Source organism: Littorina saxatilis, linkage group LG6 (genome assembly GCF_037325665.1).
Source record: "Littorina saxatilis isolate snail1 linkage group LG6, US_GU_Lsax_2.0, whole genome shotgun sequence".
NCBI classification, from domain to species: Eukaryota; Metazoa; Mollusca; class Gastropoda; order Littorinimorpha; family Littorinidae; genus Littorina; species Littorina saxatilis.
The window spans coordinates 27,556,670-27,576,416 of NC_090250.1; the positions used below are offsets into that span (position 1 = coordinate 27,556,670).

The window sequence follows — 19,747 nt, forward strand, 5'->3', positions numbered from 1 at the left end:
AAAAGTGTCGTCTGCTTCGTAGCCAAAGTTGATTATCACGTGACACTTTTGCCATATTTAGAGCTGTTTGCACAAGTAAATACACCCGCGAAAGATAGCTCGCTTGAAACTGTCTTACATATCAATTCCTTTGTAATTCAAAAATTAAACAACACCATGAAAAATCATTATCGACGATCGCGAATCTGCTTATATCAATAACACATTACGAAAAGCTCTAAATATGTAAAAAAATCGATTTCCTCTCCAGAGAAGGAAAACAAAGGCATCCTGTCAGGAATAAATGAGACCCGAAGGGAAGTGACTCATTTTGACCTGAGTTCAGGATGTGGTACACCCCTTTTAAAACCAACAAAGAGAAAAATGCAAGTTATGAAGAAGGAGGGAGTCTCACAGATCGACTGAATGTTTTGATATCGCTTCACGCTGCATGTTTCTTGTATCTATTTACCTGTTGTCGAAGTAGACATCCACATAGAGCAGCAAGCTTTACTAGTCTCGTTGATGACTTATCCCGATTTTCAGTGTTTTTGTTTTAGTTTCAGTACGACAGATGGTCTAAATGTTTTGATACAGTGGAACCCCCTTTTTGAGACCTCCAAAAATCTGAGAAAATCAGGTCTTAAAAACGAGGGAGTCTTAAAATGGGGATACATTTACAAAGGCTATAAACAGAAAGTCTGAGAAAAGAGGGTCTTAAAAGAGAGGGAGTCTTTATTTGGGGGGTCTTAAAAGGGGGTTCCACTGTATCGCTTCACGCTACATGTGTCTTGTATAGATCTATGTACCTGTTGTCGAAGTAGACATCGACATAGAGCAGCGTCTGGTTGGAGAGCTGAGGGGTGCCCTCGTCGTGAGCGTTCACCCTCAGGATGTACAGCCCCACCTTCTGCGGACTCATGTAGCGCTGCAAGAACAGATCGCCAGAAGCTGCGTCCACGCCGAAAAGAACAGAGTCGTTGGCGGAAGCACACGAGTAGACGAGCGCCGAGTTCTGTCCGGCGTCCCAATCTGTGGCCCTGATCTGAGTGATGGCTGTCCGCACCGGGAAGGTGTGGGGGATAGAGAGACTGTCGTTGCCCTGAGACACCGAACACGCATGATATAGACATGACAATGCAAAATTGTAAAAAAAAGGATGGAAAAGGCTTTTCAAGTTCCAAAAGGAGAAAAAATTTAAGTGTTGCTTATTTTGTTCATCCTTGAATGAAGAAACGACAGGGGAAAAGTGCTTTACAAGTTTCAAAAGTATAAAACAACAAAATTTGCATAGATTTTTTTTAAAATTCCTGAATGAAGAAAAGACAGGCGAAAAGTGCTTTAGAAGTTTCAAAGGGATAAGAAAAAAACATCAATATTGGTATGGATTTTTTTCATCTATGAATGGAGAAAAGACAGGCAATGATTCATACATGGCCACAGTGTAGTTTACTGCTTCACAATGAAGGAATCGTGTCCAATTTGTCATGCCAAATTAAGTACCAGGGGTAAAAAAAAAAAAGGATTTCCTTACAAAACAAGAAAAGGAAAGAATCCCATTTTTTCTGAGGAAAAAAATACAGCTTATGTTAAGACTGGTACAAATATACAGTATTAGGGAGCACAAAACTGAGGTATACAATCTTAGTATAAAAATAATAATAATTATAGTCTCAAGGTAAAAGGTGAACAAAAAATGTCTCAGAGAGAGAACCTCATCTCTTAAGAAAATAACCAGTTCATTTAAAGAACACATGCATAGTAATACTAATAGGGAGCACACAACTAAGGTATGCGGTCTTTGTGGTATTATACTGTCTTTTCAGTCTTAAAGTTAAAAGGTGATTAAAAATCTCTCAGACAGGAACACACACACACACACACACACACACACACACACACACACACACACACACACACACTTCCTCTCACCTCAGTGGGATATGTGAAGTAAGGGGTGTTGTCGTTGACGTCATCCACGTGGATGGTGAGAGTGGTGGTGGTGGAGAGAGGGGGATCCCCTCCATCTCTGGCTACCACGGTGAAATAGTGAATGCCCTCCTTCTCTCGGTCCAGGGGACGGTTTGTTTTCACCTGCAATAGCATAACCATAAACATTGCCCTGAAGGAAATTGCCTGCGGTGATGTGTGTACATCGCACACACCAAAATCAGACGTATTTCTGTACCAGTTACTCGCAGGATTTGCAAGCGTAGCTTTTAACAAATCAAAACTGTGCTTCTTGTAGCCCACTATTTTCTAAGCTAAATCTCTTTCTCTCTCTCTTATTTCTGTCTCTCTCCCTCCTCTTTCTTTCTCTCTCACTCTCTCTCTCTCTGTCTCTCTTTCATACACACACACACACACACACACACACACACACACACACACACACACACACACCACGAACTGGAAGAATGTCGCAAGCACTGGTAGCAAGGCACTTAAGGGGAGATAACCGCCACTATTGGCTGAACAGTTTCCCATACGGAGTTACTTCCCTTCATTCAGGAATCTCCGCATGAACTGTCGCGCGATATTTGTACGACATATTATTACGCTCAACACGTTCTAAGCGACAACCTCTTTTCCTCTCTATGACTATGTCTGTCTCCAACAACCCACCATCCGCAAAAAAAACCACCCCACACACACTCTCTCTCTCTCTGACAAATCAGACGATGAACGATCTTACTTTACAAAGCTAAAGACTGCTAAGCATAAAAGACCAAGACACTCAACGCGGTCTGGCTACCATGAAAACGAAAACAGATAATACTGTGCATAGTTTTAAAATTCTCGCAAAGCACGTACCCTTTACCCCAACCAACTCCTTTTGAAATGAACCTTTTCGTTTACTCAATACAATGTCAAAGCGTCTCTTAATTGTTGTTTCGATGTTTTCTCTCTCTCTCTCTCTCTCTCTCTCTCTCTCTCTCTCTCTCTCTCTCTCTCTCTCTCTCTCTCTCTCTCTCTCTCACTCTGACTCACCACGCCTTCCTTAGTAATGGTAAAAGCCCCGCGCCCGGTACTGTCCCCAACAACAGCCATGAAGGTGATCTCGGCGTTGCGGCCCTGGTCGTCGTCCTCCGCGGCCACGATGCCCACAAAGGATCCAGACCGGGCGTCCTCGCGCACGCTGAAAGAGTAGCCCTTGTCACTGAAGCGTGGAGCCATGTCGTTGACGTCCTCAAGCGTGACGAACACGGTGGCGGAACCCGACAGGGGTGGGAACCCTTGGTCTATGGCGATCACCTTGACAACCAGCTTTTCCGACACCTGCAAACAATGAAATATGTTGTTTCAACCACATTCATTCTAAGAGCAAGTTTTTACTGCTACATGACGAATCAACAAATGCAACTTTTGAATGTACGACGGCGTTTTTAAAAGCGTTTCATGCCAGGAGTTACCAGCTGAAAAATGATCGTCTCTCCTAATAATTAATGCATCCAGCACTGAGTATTTACTAGCCATCGCAACCCCATCAACACCCAACCCCTCCCTACCGCACCCGGACCTCCAAAACATCCCCAACTTCAAACCATCTTCTACCTCACCTCACGATGTTAGGGGGGTGTAGCAATCATAGTTTGATTGTCAAAGATATTGAACTCGTACAGGTCTGTGATCCTCCCATACGCAGTAGACCACCTCAGGGTTCTCCCCCCCCCCCCCCGACCCTTCCCCTATACGCACACCAACCGCCTCCCTCCTCACTTCACGATTCAAGGGAGCTGTAGCGATCATGGTTTCAGTCTCCAGGATCTTAAAATCGTTGGTGTGTGCCCCCGCTACACATTACACAACCTCAGCATCCATCCCCCCCCCTCTCGCACCCCCCCCCCCCCATACCAACCATCCCACCCCCTTCCTCCTCACCTCGCGATCTAAAGGAGCTGTGGCGATCATGGTTCCATTCTCGAGGATCTTGAACTCGTTGGTGTGAGCTCCCGCTACGCGGTACACCACCTCGGCGTTCTTTCCCTCGTCCGCGTCGTGCACTGTCAGCTGAGCCACCACGGCCCCCGCCGTACCGTTCTCCTGCATAGTGGTGTAGTAGTTCCGCGTGGAGAACTGCGGGGCGTTGTCGTTCTCGTCGCGAACGATCACCTGTGAGATGATACAGTATTTGCTGAAGTTTATTTTATTTTATGTATTCTATTTAGTTTTATTTTACATCAGCTGCATGCACGCTGCTTCAACCCTTCTTTTTTGCCTCTCTTTTTTACATTTATTCAAGTTTTTTTTTTCTTTTTTATCGGGAAGCACCCTTCTTCATTGGTCTCTTATTTTTCCAATGAAGTTGTCGTTGTTGTTTTGACTATTGGTGTTGTCGTCGTCGAACAACATCCAACATTCCATGTTACGTTTTATGTATGTTATATATAAGCTTACACCAGAACCAAAATTCTCATATGAGATAATTAGGTCTTCTGTGTCTATCACACATTTTGCCGTCATCATTATCGTTCTTATTGTCGCTAAGTTAAGGTATTATTCTCAGTCTCCCCCTTTCTTATACAAAAGTAATCTGGTGTTGTTGTAGTCTTCCATTATCTTAATTCTTTCTTTCTTTTATTTGTTTTTTAACGTCGTTTTCAACCACGAAGGTTATATCGCGACGGGGGGAGATGGGATAGAGCCATTTGTCAATTGTTTCTTGTTCACAAAAGCACTAATCAAAAATTTGCTCCAGGGGCTTGCAACGTAGTACAATATATTACCTTACTGGGAGAATGCAAGTTTCCAGTACAAAGGACTTAACATTTCTTACATACTGCTTGACTAAACTCTTACAAAAATTTACTATATTCTATACAAGAAACACTTAACAAGTGTAAAAGGAGAAACAGAATCCGTTAGTCGCCTCTTACGACATGCTGGGGAGCATCGGGTAAATTCTTCCCCCTAACCCGCGGGGGGGGGGGGGGGGGGATTATCTTAATTATCGTCGTGATTATCGTCATCAGAAAATCACCCCTTTTTTTTGTAGCAAAAAATCATGTGGTCTTAGTTGTCATTATCATAATCCTATTCAGTATCATCGTGAGAAATGAAGGTACCATTCTTCTGTTGTTGTTTTTTGTATGCCAACAAATCTGTTTTTTAAAGAGCCTTTTCAACCTCATATTCATTGTAATCGCTGCCTATTTATTATAACAGAGCATATTTCCGTACCTGAAATCTCTTGGAATTCTCGAGCTGTGGGAAGCCAAAGTCGTTGCACCTGACAGATATTTGGTAGCGTGCTATTCTTTCCCGGTCCAGGTTGGTCACAAGTATCACCTGGAAACAGATATAACGAAATTATTACCCAAAACACTGAAATGCTCACAGAAAAACTTTTGTTAGAAGTACTCTCCAGTTGAAATATAATCTCTATTTATCATCAAATATAACGAAGGATGCTTTCAAACTGCATTTTATCTGACATTTGATACACTACATTGAAGTTAACAGTGAAACGACTGGAAAATAGACTGTTATTTCAGGATACACCGACAGAAGGAAACTGCAAAAAAGCCTTGATGGCGCAACAACAACATTATGATTCAAGAGTTTTCAGCTTTCCTTGTTCTCACTGTTCAATGTTAAGATCATGAATCATCCCTCTCATGGCCTCTCCTTTTTAGTCTGTCCCGCAAATGTAAGAAACAAAATCCATAGCTAAAATATCTATGATCGACAGAGTTACACAACTAATCCCAAGCAGGGATGTTACCAGGATTTATTTTCATCGGCAAAATGCGGAAACGGCCATTACATATTTGGCAGCTTTTCAAAGTTAAAGGAAGTTTCTGGAGTCGACCCGTACGTTTTTCAAAAAAGTTTCTGAGTCTGAAAAAATGTCTGCGTTTTGCTGACTACCAAAATGACACCCCGCGTGAAGACAGAACCCAGCCAACATGGATATGCAGACACAACAGAAGGGAGCTAGGCCTTTAATATTTCGAAATGTCTCACTTTGTACTGGCCCTGGTTGTTGAGCGGCTGGAGCTCAAAGTCCTTGGTGTTGAGGCGACACACCGTCACACCGTTCTCACCGGAGTCGGGGTCGTTGACCGACACGTAGGCCACCACCTTGCCCACCTCCGCGTATTCCGAGGCCTGCAGGCCATCATCATCATCATCATCATCATCATCATCATCATCATCATCATCATCAATCATCAATCATCAATCATCAATCATCATCATCATCAATCATCATCATCATCATCATCAAACACCACCGCCGTCTTAGTTTTCATCATAGATTATGAATGCCATTACCGTGTCTGGGCCTTCCACGAAAACGTTCGGTAAACAACAACATGAATGAATGAAATAAAATTAAAACAACGCCATACAGGTGTTCACACGCGTGGTGACAACCATTTACTGCACTGCACAAAGCCCCGGAGGCTGAATAACCTGCTCGAAAAGGTACTAAAGGGAGAGGACTATTACAACTTATTCATCATAAGACGACATGATTCATAGCTGCCTTGGAGTGCAGGATCTCTGCTTCTACTTCAACACACTCTGACCACAATGTCCTCACCTCTGCCTGTCCATCGGAGCTGGACCGGAGGATGTCCACGATGATGTCCGGCCGACTGTTGACCGTGTCCAGAACACGCACGCGCACGAGAGCTCGCGAGACTTTGGGTGGTGAGCCATGGTCACTGGCTTCCACCACCAGTTCAAAGATGGAACCTGTGTGGTTCTCCACGCTGGAACGAAATCACAGAAACTGAATTATCTCAGAAACACAAACAGAAATGGAATAATCTCAGAAACAGAAATAGAATAATTTTATATCTGAAAAAGAAGACACAGAATATTCAATAGCAGCAGTTACATGTGCGCTAGGGCTACAATAAGCCCTTCAGCCGAACCTGAAATAAAAACTCGTAGGAGACCTAACCACATTTATGTAAACATAAACATATAAATATTGCTGAAAGTTTTGAAAAACAAATCAAATGTGTGAGAGTCAAACCCAATGTCAATTTTTGAACTTTTTTCATTCTAGAAATCATGAATAAACCTTAAAATTAGTCCCACTGCCGTTATAGAAAAAAAAGACAATACAAGACAAGAAAGGACACCTCCCAAAATCGGACACCTTCCGTTGTTCCCTTGCGTATTATCGTGACCAAAGTATGCCTGTCATGACCAAACCACCTGTAATGCAAGGACACTTTTGGTTTGCCCCTAGATTGTCCTTTCATTGCAGGTATAACTATATAGGCTATATCAGGGGCGGATCAGTTAGTTTGTAATGGGGGATGCACCTTAGACCTAGCATTCAAAAGTGTAAATCGAGAGCGCGCAGGTCCGAAGAAGCAAAATGGTGCTATATGGTGCCATCTGAGCTTAGAAATTGCCACGGAATCATCTTACCAAATTTAAAAAAAACCCATTTCTCTCTTTTTTACATTTAGTCAAGTTTTGACTAAATGTTTTAACATAGAGGGGGAATCGAGACGAGGGTCGTGGTGTATGTGCGTGTGTCTGTCTGTCTGTCTGTCTGTCTGTGTGTGTGTGTAGAGCGATTCAGACTAAACTACTGGACCGATCTTTATGAAATTTGACATGAGAGTTCCTGGGTATGAAATCCCCGAACGTTTTTTTCTTTTTTTTGATAAATGTCTTTGATGACGTCATATCCGGCTTTTCGTGAAAGTTGAGGCGGCACTGTCACGCCCTCATTTTTCAACCAAATTGGTTGAAATTTTGGTCAAGTAATCTTCGACGAAGCCCGGACTTCGGTATTGCATTTCAGCTTGGTGGCTTAAAAATTAATTAATGACTTTGGTCATTAAAAATCTGAAAATTGTTTAAAAAAATAAAAATTTATAAAACGATCCAAAGTTACGTTTATCTTATTTTCCATCATTTGCTGATTCCAAAAACATATAAATATGTTATATTCGGATTAAAAACAAGCTCTCAAAAATTAAATATATAAAAATTATTATCAAAATTAAATTGTTTCGAAATCAATTTAAAAACACTTTCATCTTATTCCTTGTCGGTTCCTGATTCCAAAAACATATAGATATGATATGTTTGGATCAAAAACACGCTCAGAAAGTTAAAACGAAGAGAGGTACAGAAAAGCGTGCTATCCTTCTCAGCGCAACGAATACCCCGCTCTTCTTGTCAATTCCACGGGCACTGCCTTTGCCACGGGCGGTGGAGTGACGATGCTACGAGTATACGGTCTTGCTGCGTTGCGTTGCGTTCAGTTTCATTCTGTGAGTTCGACAGCTACTTGACTAAATATTGTATTTTCGCCTTACGCGACTTGTTTACATTTAGTCAAGTTTTGACTAAATGTTTTAACATAGAGGGGGAATTGAGACGAGGGTCGTGGTGTATGTGTATGTGTGTGTGTATGTGTGTGTGTGTGTGTGTGTGTGTGTGTGTGTGTGTCTGTCTGTCTGTGCGTGTGTGTGTGTAGAGCGATTCAGACTAAACTACTGGACCGATCTTTATGAAATTTGACATGAGAGTTCCTGGAAATGATATCCCCGGATGTTTTTTTTCTTTTTTTCGATAAATACTTTTGATGACGTCATATCCGGCTTTTTGTAAAAGTGGAGGCGGCACTGTCACACCCTCATTTTTTAATTAAATTGATTGAAATTTTTGTAAAGCAATCTTCGACAAAGGCCGGATTTCGGTAAAGTTTTTCAATTTGGTGGCTTAAAAATTAATTAATGACTTTGGTTATTACAAATATGAAAATTGTAATAAACATTTTGTTTATATAAAACGATCTAAATTTACGTTCATCTTATTCTACATCATTTCCTGATTCCAAAAACATATAAATATGTTATATTTGGATTAAAAACAAGCTCTGAAAATTAAAAATATAAAAATTATGATCAAAATTAAATTTCCGAAATCGATTTAAAAACAATTTCATCTTATTCCTTGTCGGTTCCTGATTCCAAAAACATATAGATATGATATGTTTGGATTAAAAACACGCTCAGAAAGTTAAAACGAAGAGAGGTACAGAAAAGCGTGAAACCACTACCGCGCTGAACAGGCTCGTCAGTTTCACTCCGTTTTGCACAAGCGGCGGACTACGGTCATTGTGAAAAAATGCAGTGCGTTCAGTTTCATTCTGTGAGTTCCACAGCTTGACTAAATGTAGTAATTTCGCCTTACGCGACTTTTTTTCTTTTCTTTGTTTAGCTGGAGGGGCCCCGCTGGGTCAAAGTCTGTATACAGTGAAATCCTCCTTTGAAGACCTCCACAAATCTGAGAAAATCGGGTCTTAAAAAGGAGGGAGTCTTAAAATGGAGGTACATTTACAGAGGTTATGAACAGAAACTCTGAGAAAACAAGGTCTAAAAAAGGAGGGGGTCTTAAAAGCGGGGTTCCACTGTGTGTACATAAAGTAACTATGTACCTGCGCGCGAGGTACATGGTTCCGGACACAGCGTCCATCCTGAAGAGGTCCAGCACCTCGCGGGGCTGCAGCTTGGAGAAGCTGTATGTTAGGTTGCCGTTCGGACCCGCGTCGGCGTCCTTCGCCTGGATCTGGGGGAAAGACATTGCAAACATACTTTAATCTTCTTCTTCTTCTTGGCGTTCGCAGGTTACACGATCAGTCCTGCACTGGTGATAAATGTTGTCGTTTTCTCTAACTCCTGTCGAATGCTGTATAGTTTGGTCTGCAGGGGAGTTGGTGACGGCCACACTTGTTTTTGTTCCTCATCTAGTAAGGGACATCGCTGTAGGATGTGTTCCGCTGTTTGGTCTTCTTGACCGCAGGCACAGGTTGGTGATGGCGCCAGCTTGATCTTTCGGTTCATGTGAGCATTGAGCCTGTTGTGGCTAGTACGCAGCCTGATGAGGTTGACTTGCTGCTCTCTGGACATTGTGTGGTAGTCATCTCTGTTTGTCCTTGGCCTCATCAATGCCTTGATGATTGTCTTCTGCTCACTAAAGCTGACACTGTTTTCAGGTTGGTCTTCCACGGCTCCTTCTTTCGCCAGCTCATCTGCCCTTTCATTTCCTGGTATCCCACAGTGTGCTGGTATCCACTGGAGGACAACTCTTCTGGTTTGTCTGACCATCTGTAATGCTTTGGCCAGCTGTGAGAGTTTGTCGTTCTCTATGGCCTGAAGGACTGAAAGGGCGTCCGAGAGGAAGACAACTTGGTAGCAAGGGTCTGCGGAGTCCTGAACCAAGGAGGCGGCCTGCATGAGAGCTTCTGCTTCTGCTTTATAGTTTGTGCAGTGTTTGCCAGTGGCAACGTTGGATGTATCTGTATGTCCCCCATACTTTAATAATAATAATGATAATAATGCATAATATTTATAAAGCGCCTGTATCCAGGGTTAAATCCTGCTCAAAGCGCTGTACAATAATTGGGGAAAAACAATAACATAACATTATTTACAGTTCAATCACACACATATCAATGCATGGATAACACATTGCACTTTAATAATGTATGACAAGCACACGTACACACACACACACACACACACGCACTGTAATACACATTGCACTTTAACTTAAAGTGTTTTTTCGATCCCGCTTTAGATGATTCAAAAATAGAAATATTTTCAACTAGTTACTTCAACTTAAGGTGTTTTTTCGATGCCGCTTCAGATGATTCAAAAATAGAAATATTTCAAATAGTTAGCCAAAGCAGACCTTTAACTAAAGTGTACCCTTCTTCTTTCCCGATCGCTTACTCTCACTCTCGTCTAATCTCATTTCATCGCAGAGATCTAACGCCATTTTTCATACTGGGGAGCATGCAGACCCGCCGACGGAAGTGCAATTTTCGCTTGATGGATACGAAGATAGGCGTGATTGTTCTGCGGGCGTGATAAATTTTACACATGTCACAGGAGATCTGCGGGCTCGCCCTGTACTTTCAAATCGTGGTTGAAAAGGCCGTACGAAGCGGTGCAGCCAGACATTTTGACTGTGACGAAAGCGCCGCTAGCTTCTCGACAGTGATGGATATATGGGAGGTCTGAGGACAACTAGGCTGCATTGTTAATATGAATGATCACGTGATGACTTCTCGCCTCCATGTTTTTGACTGTGATATCTGTCTGGGCCAGCCGAGACTGAGACGGATGGGGCTTATTTCGGCAAGATCGACCGTTCTCACTCGCTGAATTGAATCAGTTGAAGAATGTGCTAGCTCTCTCTCGCTCTCTCTCCCGGAGATTGTTGGAAATACTTTCTGTAAATTCATTCAGTGTTATGTTTGTGCATTCACAGTTACTGTAGAATGTGGTACTTGAACACATATTTTTTCTGAGGGCTGGACGAGAGAAGGAGTTGTATGCTAATTGTTACATTACCCTCCAAAATACATATCTCTCTCTCGCTCTCTTTCTCTCACTCTCTTTCTCTCACACTATCTCTCTCTCTCTCTCTCATTCTCTTTCTCTCCCCCCCACCCCCCGAGATTGTAGCCAAATGTTTTCTGTAAATTCATTTCACTGTAGAATGTGGCTGGATGTGAAGAGGAGTTGGATGCTTATTTCATTACCTTCCAAAATACAACCCCTCTCTCTCTCTCTCTCTCTTATTGTTGTGTGTGTGTGTGTGTGTGTGTGTGTGTGTGTGTGTGTGTGTGTGTGTGTTTGTGCGTGTGTGTGTGTGTGTGTGTTTGTGCGTATGCGTGTGTGTTTGTGCGTATGCGTGTGTGTGTGTGCGTGTGTTGACTCAGATGAAGGCAGCTAAAATTAAAGCAGATTTATTCAGCGACGCACAATAAAAGAGAGAACAAAGCAAGACACAAACACACAAAAGTCCTCTTTGATGAATGCAAAAAAGACACAAAAAAGGTGACTTACTTGCAGAAGTGGATCATTAGTTCTGGTTGTCTCGGACACATTGACCTTGTAGTCGTACTTGTCGAACTTTGGATAGTTGTCGTTGACGTCAGCCACGTTCACCTTCACCGTCAGCGTCCCCGTCATCGGGGGTCGTCCCCCGTCCCTCGCTCCCACCAACACCTGGTGACACACATATGGACAGGCATGAAGGTACACGTATGCAACCACGCACGTACGCGCACACAGACGGAGGCAAACAAAGGCACTGATGATATACAATTTAAAAAACGCAGAGAGAGAGAGAGAGAGAGAGAGAGAGAGAGAGAGAGAGAGAGAGAGAGAGAGAGAGAGAGAGAGAGAGAGAGAGAGAGAGAGAGAGAGAGAGAGAGAGAGAGAGAGAGAGAGAGAGAGAGAGAGAGAGAGAGAGAACCCCACACACACACACACGCGAATACAACCCCCCCCCACACACACACACACGCAAACGCACACACACACACACATAGACACTTGCGCGTGCATTTATCATGTGAATCGTGGTATTTGGTTATCGCAACACACACGTATTAACAGTACGATAATAACGTGTGCACAGGCACAGAGGTACATGTACATGTTTTGACCTCACAGTGCATCACATTGCGCAACTTAGCATAAGCATCAATTATCATATTTGTGGCATAATGCACAACAGTGATGCAAATGAAGGAGAAGGTAAACGCTTGCGGTTCAGTAAAGTCCCTCCTACCCCACCCCACCCCCCTCCCCCTCAACCCCTCCCCCCAAAGGTCATCATAGCGCGGTGAATGACCAAGGTGAAAGCAATTATCACAATGAATAATTATGACCGAAATGTTGAAAGGTCAAAACAACATCCCAGGAACAACCTTCTTGTTCTTGTTCTTCTGCTTTCGTGGGCTGAAACTCCCACGTACACTCGTGTTTTTTGCACGAGTGGAATTTTACGTGTATGACCGTTTTTACCCCGCCATTTAGGCAGCCATACGCCGCTTTCGGAGGAAGCATGCTGGGTATTTTCGTGTTTCTATAACCCACCGAACTCTGACATGGATTACAGGATCTTTTCCGTGCGCACTTGGTCTTGTGCTTGCGTGTACACACGAAGGGGGATAAGCCACTAGCAGGTCTGCACATAAGTTGACCTGGGAGATCGGAAAAATCCACCAGGCGGCCGCGGCCGGGATTCGAACCCTCGACCTTCCGATTAAGAGGCCGACGTCTTACCACCCCGCCACAGCGCCCGTCCATCCCCCAGGAACAACCATCTCATTAGCATGATTTATTTCTTTAAAACTGAAATTTAGGATACATACACCGCCCTACGAGGAAAATGCCCAAATCACAGGAAAACGGGTGTTATTACTCCAATTTCCTGTCCGTCCAGCCTAAAACATCATACTGTCATAAGGCTTCTTTTTGAAAGCTAATTCTGGTCTCAGATGTCTAACTTAAGGTGAACGCTGTGCCAATGTCCATGTAACAAGCTAAATGAGCATCTTGATAAGGAAAAAACCTGTTACTCAGTGCGAATAACTGAACAAACAGAGGCTAAAAAGGTCAACATCCGCTAGTAGTATGCGAGCTCGACAGCTGTTGTGTTGTGTCTTGTCTGCACTCTATGCCTGGTGTCACTGACGCTACTGAGTGTCTCTGTGGCCTTCCACTGGATGTGAGAAGCCGTGATGCCCATAAATCCTAAACTTTAATTATTTTTTTATAATTTGTAATTACCAATTAAATCATAATTATGTGTATGTTTGTGCACTGCAAAGACCATAAAGATGACGTGCTCGTGGACGTTCCGTTAAGTTTAAAAATAACCTTTTCAAGAACTAACCTTTCTTCTTTTATGATTATTGATGCCCTATGCTCCACAGGGAGTCTACAGGAATAAGTCAAGTAAGTCAAGATTATTGATGCCCAGAGCCGAATACTGCCTATGGTGGCTCATGCCGCGATTCGTAATTAATTAAAACAAATCCTGTCTGAAAAGAGCACCTGGCAATGTCTTTACACCTGAGCTGTCTGATGATGCCCCTGCTGCTTCTGCCACCGCCGCCGCTGCAGGCAACAACGACGACAAAAAACGACGATCATAATGAAGATAGCAATAACACCAACACTGCCCATACCAACAACTTACCATGATAATGATAATGATGATGATGATGATGATGATGATGATGATGATATTAAAATTATGATTAAGACGATGATGACGACGTCGACGACGACCACGATGATGATGATTCCCATGCAAGGTGCTTTTGTCACTGCCGCCGCCGCTGCAACTGGCAACAACGACGACAAAGAAAAGACGATGATGATAAAGATCGCAATTACACCAAAACAGCCCATATCAACAACTTACCGTGAGCGTGGCAGTGTCCTCGCGGTCGAGGTGTCGGAGGAGCTGCAGGGCGGTCTGGATGTTGCCCACGTCGTCCTGTGTGGTGGCGAGGGCGAAGGTGGGGTGACCTGACACCAGGAAGTAGTCCTTGACCTGCACAGGGCACAAGGCAGGGGGCACGTGAAGCAAAGCAATAATTACTCGCGGTATGTTCACTGTCGTTCCATGTCTTTTGAGGCCGACAGTCGGACAGATTCGTCTTCGTTCACACATGAGTACAGTCATTTTTTGTCTTGTTATTATTCATCATAACTTTTGTGTAAATGTGTGCAATGTCTTGCTCTCTTCTTCAAATATGAAAGACCTTTGTGCATAAATATCTGTTAATTAAGGCTGAAGAATGTTATCCAGAGGAAAGTCAAAAAGTCAAAAGTAGAAAAAAAACCGACTCAATAAAAATGTACACACGCACACAAATCAAACGTTCACCGAAAAAGGAATTCCTTATTTAGAGAGAGAGAGAGAGAGAGAGAGAGAGAGAGAGAGAGAGAGAGAGAGAGAGAGAGAGAGAGAGAGAGAGAGAGAGAGAGAGAGAGAGAGAGAGAGAGAGAGAGAGAGCAGTCTTCCCTCTCCGCCAACTACACACACATTCTACACTCTCCTTAGAAAGCACACGCTTTACCTCATAACAGAACAAACACGAAGGTCAACATGACATCCAAACCAAAAAGTAAAAAAAAAATAAAAAAAAAATAAAAAATGAAAGGCCGGCTAAGAAAAGCTGACAACCCAAAGCAAGCAAACACACTTCAAACAATCCAAACTCAAATTAAAAATCAAACAAGAATTAAAAATTAAAAAGGACGGGATTAAAATAATCAGAGAAACTGTTTTCATTTCTTGAGCTAAATGAAAGATCGCCTGTCAACATAGTTTTCTGTGCCTAAAAGCTACGTTCTTGATTCTGCATTTTTTGCAAAATAGTGTTATCAGAAGTAGGCTTGAAAAGGCAGATTACAGGGGTAGGGGAAGTGTTGGTGCACGAATAGCTACATATTGCGGACATTTGTTCTTCCCACATCATTTTCCCCCCGACCCCTCCACCCGTCTCTCGGTCCTGATAAGCCCCCACTTCTCTTCAGCTCACTACCTTTCCAGCTGCGTGGGGATCAAAACCACACACACACACACACACATTCACACACACACACACGCACGCACGCACGCACGCACACACACACACACACACACACACACACGCACGCACGCACGTACGTACGCACACAGACACACAGACACACACACAGACTAGACACACACACACACACACACACACACACACACACACACACACACACAACAGAGGAAAATGGAATATAATTTTACAATTAATACTCGACCCCGAACAATTTTAACAGTACCTGCACGCATCACTGTTTTTTGTGGGCAAGAAGAATAAAAAAGCAGACGAAAAAAAAACTTGCGTAAATATGTACAGCAGCATGTAAGCGAATGCTTGAAAGATGAAATAGCCTGATTGGCGGTATAATAGCTTTCCTTCTTCGTCGCATTAAAAACAAATGACACAGAAGTGAAAGCAGAAAAGCGAGCAGGATTTGGAAATTCAAACCAGGAAATAGGAATATAATCGAAGTTGCTTAGAGACAGCATTAATTCTCCCGCTCTAAATAGATCTCTTCGGGGTTATAGATACCAGTGTTAAGTAATATGCAGAAGGAAAGAGAGAGAGAGAGCGAGCGAGAGAGAGAGAGAGAGAGAGAGAGAGAGAGAGAGAGAGAGAGCGATCGAGAGAGAGAGAGAGGACACACACACACACACACACACACACACACACACACACACACACACACACACACACACACACTTTGCACTTTGTTTCTTTTCTTCATGCGTTGCAGTCATTTAATTCCACGTAAAGGTTTGAGAGTGTAAAGTCTAAGTTGTATGACTAAGGGGAGTATGACTTTACTTTAACACAATGCATTAGTCAGTTGTTGGAGACCTCCACAGAATATCCCAATTAACAGTAAAGAATAAATACGCGCAGAAATGAAAGCTTATATTCAGTTATTAACCAAGGGTATAATAAAGTAACTCATATGTGTCAGACAAATTTGAGATATATTACTGATATCAATCCAGTATTGGCGTTAACCAGTAATTACCGGTATTTTACCGGTTAAAATGAGAAAATACTGGAAAATAATTGACTGCCGGTATAACCTACTACTGGTTCCAATGACCAGCCTACCTTTTTTGTGTGGATAGTTTTCATCATAAATGTTTGTGTACCAATTTGAAAATATATTAGCGCAATCACTGTCAATCGGGTACATAATATAATAACTATACACATATCAAAGAAGCTTTTAATTCTGTGTTCGATAACATATATATCAGTCTAGTACATGATAATAATTTATGATGCCCATACATATATCAAGAAGCTTTCAATGCTGTGTTCGATTGACAATACAAAGAATATGTGCAATCAATATGCGAGATAGCACTAACCTACCACAGGCATTATCATAGTTAGACATACGTCTGCGGTGCAATATATAACAACCGACTGTTCCCTCTCTACAACTGCAATAACAGCTGCTACAACCCCAACACACACACACAAACACCCAATAAAAAAAACTACCATTGCAGTTTATATGCCTTTTACATACTGTACGAATACACTAACCATGAGTTCACACCCAAACTGCGGTGCAGCATTGCAAACAAGTGCACAATAACATAATTATACTCCCTTTCCCGTTTAATATGTAAGTATGGACAGTACGTAAACAAACAGTTTTTCAATATCTTATCATCTACGGAGTTTCATTAAACTGTTAGATTACATAGATATTGTTTATATTAGATAAAATAGATTTCACGTTAGATTAGATATATGTTGTATTCCATCCTTTCAGTGGCTCTTAAAGCAGGAAGTATAAAGAAAATACCAGCTGAACCCTCCTATACTATACACCTTCCGTTATGAAAGCTAACTACTCCCCTGTGTTTCTAGTTCGTGAGTTTAATGATATTAAACATCATCCATGCAATTCCTAAAACGACGACTAATAAAATGAACGATGCACTTTCAGATAACAAAAGTTTTGATAAATACACAAAATGAAATTAAAAGCAAACGATGCAATTCAGTCAGACATAATGATGAGGGTTATATTTTGCGATCGGTACAAAAGCTAATACAGCATTTCCTACGGTCTCGCATATTAAAAATAACCCAAGAAGCCTATCCATTCCAAGGGTACTTGTTTCCAAGTCAAGCAAACTACAGGATGCAGTTAAGGGCTAGAATAACCTTCATAAACAGAACTATCCGACATAGAAACCGAATTCGACTACTTTTTTTCTCGTAAGAAGCATACACAATATGTTACATGTGAGCTATATTTCAGAAGGCAAACTTTGACGCTATTGATTATATTCCAAGGGAAACACGGTTTACACACAATTGATTAATTATCACAGCCCAGAAAGATGCTTTCTGCAATTCAAGCCAGACCATCTTACCATATATGGGTAACAACAAGATTCCGAATCCAAATCCTGTGTGAGACAGAAATAAAAGAACATTGGGGATAATTTTACCTGCAGATTGTTTCCGCCCATGGTAACGATTTGGACCATTTCACTCAAAAAACTAATTCCTTGGTGTAATTTCTTGAACTAAGACTCGGACAATCCACGAAACACAGACACGCACACGTTACTGTCATCTCCTCTTTCGAATTAACTACGTCAAGAAATACACGTAGGTATATTTCTGTACAAACTATACATTTGTTCACACTGAAAACGACTTTTGTTTTCAAGAGCATTATTATTGGAACGGCTGGGGGGCCTTCATTTTGAGTTTGAAACGCCTGACACCAGGGCAGCCGTTGGAAACAAGTAAAGGAAACTTTGTAAAGCTTGGTATAATTTACTGGAAAATCAACGTTACGTAACAAAAAAAGGAGAGACACAGGGAACAAATTGAGGGAAAAGAGTTATTTTACAACGCCTTAATTTTAGGTATATTTTATTTATAATTGAAACGTTCATTTAAAGGCAGTTCCATTTGCGCGAGTTTTAGTCTGTCATTTTGAGTTTGAAAAGCGTAAAATCAAGACACATACTGGGGCAAAAGGTTGGAAGAAAATTGTATGGCAAAGAAACGTTGTTTTGAATAGAAACAAGAAAAAAAGTAAATCAAAATGGCTCTAGTTCTTCTACGTCTACGATTTCAAAAATCAGAACAGAACGAAAAAAGAGCACACGCACACTAGGGTTCAAAAACGTTATGGCCCAAACTGACGCAACAGTTACACAATACAAGTTGTAGGATCATAGTACGTTTGCATACACTGTCAGGACATGCTTATGAGTGCACACATGCTAGTATAACAATTACATCAAAAAAGAAAAACACTTAGAAAAACAAATTGCTCATCTATATCAAACAAAAATCAAAAACAAATTGAACACAAGAATGCATCCATACTAAAAATGAAAATAAAATCACAGTTAATCAAACTTAAAGACAGGAATGAAAACAAAATGAGATAAAGCTACTTTCACAAAGCAGCAATACTTATTATTTCACTCTCACATATGCAATACTCTTCTTCGATCTTCCCTGTTACTACCCCCCCACACACACACACCTCGCCCCATATCTGTACAGATTTTCTCCTTTTTTTAATTCACAGTCAGGATCATGGACCGTGACAGCATAAAAAAACCCACCAACAAACAAAAAACAACACCACAAAACAACAGAACGAAAAGAACCAACCCCCGCCGCCCTTCTTCTCTTCAAAAAAAGAAGAAGAAGAAAACAAGAAGTTGCGTCAGACACAAGAACCCATGTAACATACACGACATCAACAAGTATAACACAGACTCAACATTGCACCATCACTTCACACACGGGAAGACATGAGAAAGAGGAAACAGACCCTGTATGACCTTTTAACGACATTGCACTCAAGACAAAGTCATCAGAATCAGGAAAATCCCAACCAACCCCCAACCCTCATCCTACCTAACCTTAAACAAGTCGCGTAAGGCGAAAATACAACATTTAGTCAAGCTGTCGAACTCACAGAATGAAACTGAACGCAATGCAATTTTTCAGCAAGACCGTATACTCGTAGCATCGTCAGTCCACCGCTCGTGGCAAAGGCAGTGAAATTGACAAGAAGAGCGGGATAGTAGTTGCGCTGAGAAGGATAGCACGCTTTTCTGTACCTCTCTTCGTTTTAACTTTCTGAGCGTGTTTTTAATCCAAACATATCATATCTATATGTTTTTGGAATCAGGAACCGACAAGGAATAAGATGAAAGTGTTTTTAAATTGATTTCAAAAAATTAATTTTGATCATAATTTTTATATTTTTAATTTTCAGAGCTTGTTTTTAATCCAAATATAACATATTTATATGTTTATGGAATCAGGAAATGATGAAAAATACGATGAACGTAAATTTGGATTGTTTTATAAAAAATTTTTTTTTTACAATTTTCAGATTGTTAATGACCAAAGTCA

The 19,747-nt window shown here is 41.6% G+C and overlaps 1 protein-coding gene across 4 annotated transcripts in view; it reads right to left on the minus strand.

The window, feature by feature from the left end:
* Positions 1-19,747, minus strand: part of LOC138968894 (protocadherin-1-like) — a 139,446-nt gene that overhangs the window by 13,633 nt on the left and 106,066 nt on the right. For 3 of the 4 annotated variants that reach the window (XM_070341565.1, XM_070341566.1, XM_070341567.1), the window contains 11 exons: positions 17,728-17,763; positions 14,191-14,322; positions 11,817-11,978; positions 9,398-9,528; positions 6,527-6,698; positions 5,947-6,090; positions 5,161-5,268; positions 3,862-4,092; positions 2,971-3,258; positions 1,912-2,073; positions 789-1,081 (listed from right to left, as the gene is read on the minus strand). In XM_070341565.1, the coding sequence (XP_070197666.1) occupies positions 789-1,081; positions 1,912-2,073; positions 2,971-3,258; positions 3,862-4,092; positions 5,161-5,268; positions 5,947-6,090; positions 6,527-6,698; positions 9,398-9,528; positions 11,817-11,978; positions 14,191-14,322; positions 17,728-17,763 (1,859 nt within the window). The remainder of the gene's footprint in view (positions 1-788; positions 1,082-1,911; positions 2,074-2,970; positions 3,259-3,861; positions 4,093-5,160; positions 5,269-5,946; positions 6,091-6,526; positions 6,699-9,397; positions 9,529-11,816; positions 11,979-14,190; positions 14,323-17,727; positions 17,764-19,747) is intronic. The other variant, XM_070341568.1, reaches the window with a different exon arrangement.